The sequence below is a fragment of the Ctenocephalides felis genome, unplaced genomic scaffold (genome assembly GCF_003426905.1).
Source record: "Ctenocephalides felis isolate EL2017-DRISC unplaced genomic scaffold, ASM342690v1 CF-g0.4_SCAFFOLD_00273, whole genome shotgun sequence".
Classification (NCBI taxonomy): Eukaryota; Metazoa; Arthropoda; class Insecta; order Siphonaptera; family Pulicidae; genus Ctenocephalides; species Ctenocephalides felis.
Window position 1 is genome coordinate 37,941 of NW_020536427.1, and position 4,626 is coordinate 42,566.

The following is a 4,626-nucleotide window of genomic DNA, read 5'->3' on the forward strand; positions in this document are numbered from 1 at the left end:
TTATCATGCTCACAATGGACAGTGTAGTAATTGACGGATTGAAGCTTATTGACACACAAGGCTTTTGTAGGTTCCAATAAATGCACGGCTAGAAGGATTAGTATTATTAACCCCTTGACTTGTAATACTACAAAAAAATATTTTATTCTATGAGTTTACTTTATTCTAGGACTATAAAGATTTAGTATAACTTAGCGAATACTAAATTACAGTATTTGTGCATTACGATTTACAAGAGCAATGCTCAACGCTTATTAAATAATAATCATCCCAAGCAAGATTTGACACTTTTCAGCATTCTTTCACAATGAATCAAGTCATATCAAATGACTGTTACATTATATACACCAACCTATGTATAAAATACGTTCCACACCTTCTATTATATATACTACACTTTCACTCTAAACATTTAAAACTTTATAAACAATATACACAACACCCTTTAATAGAACAGTCACAAAACAAAATAACAACCCCGATCAAAATGGCCGCTTAATGCTAGAGAATTCTCAACCTGTCACTTGGTATCGGCGCACTAGCGCCAAATTCTCACCTAGATGTGGATACCACGAAACACGGTTTTTGAACGAGGATTTTGCACTGAGTGAAAAGGCCTGGTGTGAAACCATCACTGGATAATGATACTCCTCATATCGCCATCTATTCATTCGATTAATGACCATTACTTTCGGTTGAAGCTGACTTAGTGTTCAGACTTCTATACATAGATAAATAAGCATAAGCTTCTATATTAACCTTACAAAAATTATTTTATTTATTTAAACTGAAAATAATAATTTGTGCGATTGTTGTTTGTCATGGGGCCGCACAAAAATCGCTATCGGGCCGCAGGTTGGACATGGCCGGTCTATATAAACACGGGGTATTCTAATATTATTAGGTGCGGCCCGATGGCGATTTTTGTGCGGCGCCATGACAAACAACAATCGCACTAATATTATTTTCAATTTAAATAAATAAAATAATTTTGTAAAGGCTAATATAGAAGTCTGAACACTAAGTCAGCTTCAACCGAAAGTAATGGTTATTAATGGAATGAATAGATGTCGATATGATACTCTATGGATAGCGCTTGGCAGATAACGACAAATAATTGTCAACGCAACGGACAACGGGAGACTAGCGGCTCTATAGACGAGTGAGCAACACTAGTTCACGAGTCACTCACCAGTCTATAAGTCCATGTGTTTGTAAACGTGGGGTGTTATATCCGAAAAAATGTTCATATTACGATTATTTTGAAAAAAAAAAGAATTTTCAAACAGTTTTAAAATACAAAAAAAACATTTTTTTCAAAAAAGTCATTTTTTTTCAATAATTTCAAGATTCTCAAAAATCTAATTTTTTCAAAGTTTTCAAAAATATTAAAGCTTTTATAAGTTTGAAATTACGGTACGAGAAGTTCCATCAAATTGCCTTAAGGCGCGATGCCATGCACCACTAGTTTCCAGATTTGTTGGCTCAAAGAGTAATTTAGGTTGGACATCGCTGGTCTAGGATCCATGAGTCGCACACATAGCGAATAGGGTTTTTGCTATCTCTCTGGAGATATTATATAAATGACTTTGACGTAAATTGAGGCTATTTTACGCGCATTTGATAGACAATTAATTGGAGAGTTCTTACTTATATCTAGATTATCAGGTTTGTAAAATACTGAACATTATTTTATGATTGTAGATATTTAAAATATATGGTTTTAATTAGATTTGTACATTATCACGTTAATTTTTTGTAATTTAGCAAATAAAACAAATAATGTCATCTATTTATAATGTATCAATTCGTCAACAAGTTGTAACTACACCAAGAAGTGTTTTTTATAGGTTTATCGAGCTCTAGAATACGTCTAAGAATACCATATTGTATACTCATTTATTAAATGGAACATATTTTTAAAGTGAATCAAAATAAAATTCGTATTTGACACTTTGGCATTTGTAAACAAAAAATGAGCAAATCAACCAATAGTCACCAATATAGTAGTTATCTGTCTAGAAGTGACTCAAATGATAAACACAATTGTGATCATAAAAATTACAATAAAAGAAGAGAAAATCAAGATCATGTTAAATCAAAGCATCGTTCAAGATCTCGTAGTCGTTCATATGATAGAATTGATTCACATGATAGATTTTCTAGTAAAAGAAATTACAACAGAGATTTCAAACTTTCTCATAGTAATGAAAAAAGTTCACAACTTAGAAATCATTCCCGTTCAAAAAACATCTGTCATGAGCCTTTTCCCAGCACATCAAGCAACCTTGTGGACACAGAGATTAGTAAGCAATATAGCACAAAGCTTGAAATTAGGCCTGAATACAAAGAAGAACGGAAACAAGAAGTAGTGATTGAGTCAGTGTTCAAAAATGATGGAAGTTTTTTGGAAATGTTCAAACAAATGCATGGACAAAGTACAACAAATGCAAAACAGGCACAAAACAATTTACCTGTTCCAATAGTAGGAAGAAGGCGTGGCGGAAAGGTTTTAAAAACTGGTGTAGTTGAAAAAGCAAAAGTGGATGAAGTAAATGAAGATAACAAATCAACTGATCCTTGGGCTATTTATATAAATGAAGTAAAGAAGTATCGTCAAACATCATGTCAAGATGAAGCAAAAACTCGTTCTCTTGTAAAATAACTCTGAATATTACTTTTGTAACTGTTTAATTGATTGATTCAAAATTGTATGCAAATCAAACTATAATATTTAGTATTGACATGTCAATTTTCTTAATGAAAATACAGCTACAATCATTCAAGTTTTATGTGATGTGTATAGTATATGTTAGCATATATATATATATATATATATATATATTATATATCTGCCTGCCTGCCTGCAAGTGTATTTATGTATGCAATTATTTTATTCGACATTTTACGAGATATGGGATGTTCCCTTCGTGTACTATTCATAATAAAAAAATTCATATATGTGTATAACATTTTATAATTTTAAAAATTAATGAATTTATTTCTTATCTTATTAACTAAACATTTTCCAAATAGTTATTAGGTTAATTGAATAATGAATAATAAATTATTAATTTTTTTTGTTATGTAGTTTATAAAAAACGACACATATCATAACTATGAAATGTAGAATTAAATGATTAAAAATTAAATATATTTTTGCAGAAGATAGGCAGTTCTTAATTCAAAAAACATATATATATATATATATATATATATATATATATATGTGTGTGTATGCGTGTGTGTGTGATTTAGTAGTTAATTTTGATGTTGAGATATATGGATAAGTTGTTTAAGGCCCATACATGAAACAAAGAAAAGAAAAAACAAAGATTCAATCTTCAATAAAAATTATGAAAACTATGTAACTAGGAATAATAATTTTGTGAAAAGCTATTGAGCCACAGACATAAGCCTCGGACCTTGCACAGTACACAAGTCGTGGCAGAAATGACTTAACTTTACTCACATTTTTGTTCAAATTAAACTATCATTTTTCTTTTTGCACCATACAAAAAATGATAAAAAAATTCATTGTGTTGACAAGTTAGATGTATAAATGTTAGTGCTAATTTCTAGTGTTGTGTACACATCTCTAGATGTAACCTACCAACGTTAATATCCACTGATGATGACATTAAATTGAATGTCGAAACGTTCGGAATTAAAGATTAATTTATAAATCTTTGCTTTTTATTCTTTGATGTATATATATATATATGTTAACTCTACCATATTTATTATAAACACAATCTATTGATCACTTTATTTACTCAACTACACTACGTTCTCTATTAAACGTATCATATATATTGAAGAGACGTTAGTAATCAATTTACTAATTAATAATTAAATGTAACCAATTTTTAATAATTCTTGAGTAGATTAGGGTTTTATTTTGAATACTTTTGAATACGAGAATTGGAACATTTGTAGCTCTTCGGGAAGTGTGTGAAATCAAAGAATTTATTTAGATACAAAAATTTATTTATCGTTTTATTATAATATTTCAGTTGTTGCTTGTTCAAGAGTTCAGGACTAACTAACTTATATTTTTACATTTTTAAAATATTTCCAATATTTCTAGTTTTATGATAGCTCGCCGAAGGTACATGAGCTATCATAAACTTTTATTAAGGGTTGTCTGGCAGATGTACAAAATATTCGCAACATTTACAGTTACTTGGGAGTATACATCGTTCAAAGGAATTTACTTATGACTATTATTTATAATTATAAAGAACACAATTCTCAACACCTCCATCGTGAAAATTAAGCCGTCCTCGGCTTATTACATAACATTAGCGAATTTCAGGTTGTAATTAACTGGTACATTAATAACTAAAATCTTTATCTTAATAACTATGAGTTGATACATAATGGATATAACAACTAAAGACATCAATTTTTATTTATATTTTAGTAAATCAAACACTTAGCTAAACCTTAACATTAATATTATAAATTGGACTATTTTTTTTTAAATTCTAGATTTACATTTACATTACATATTTTAGATTTAATTTATTTGTGAAAGAAATATTATTTTTATTATTATTATTTAATCAATAAAATTTAATTGATAATTTGATTTATGTGATAATTAACATTATTCTATGAGAT

At 29.0% G+C, this 4,626-nt stretch overlaps 1 protein-coding gene across 1 annotated transcript in view; it reads left to right on the top strand.

The window, feature by feature from the left end:
- The window catches only part of LOC113363127, an 8,409-nt gene extending 5,744 nt beyond the window's left edge, over positions 1 to 2,665 (top strand). The window contains exon 4 of the mRNA XM_026605613.1: positions 1,955 to 2,665. Coding sequence (XP_026461398.1) covers positions 1,955 to 2,665 — 711 coding nt within the window. The remainder of the gene's footprint in view (positions 1 to 1,954) is intronic.
- The last annotated feature ends 1,961 nt before the right edge of the window (positions 2,666 to 4,626 follow it).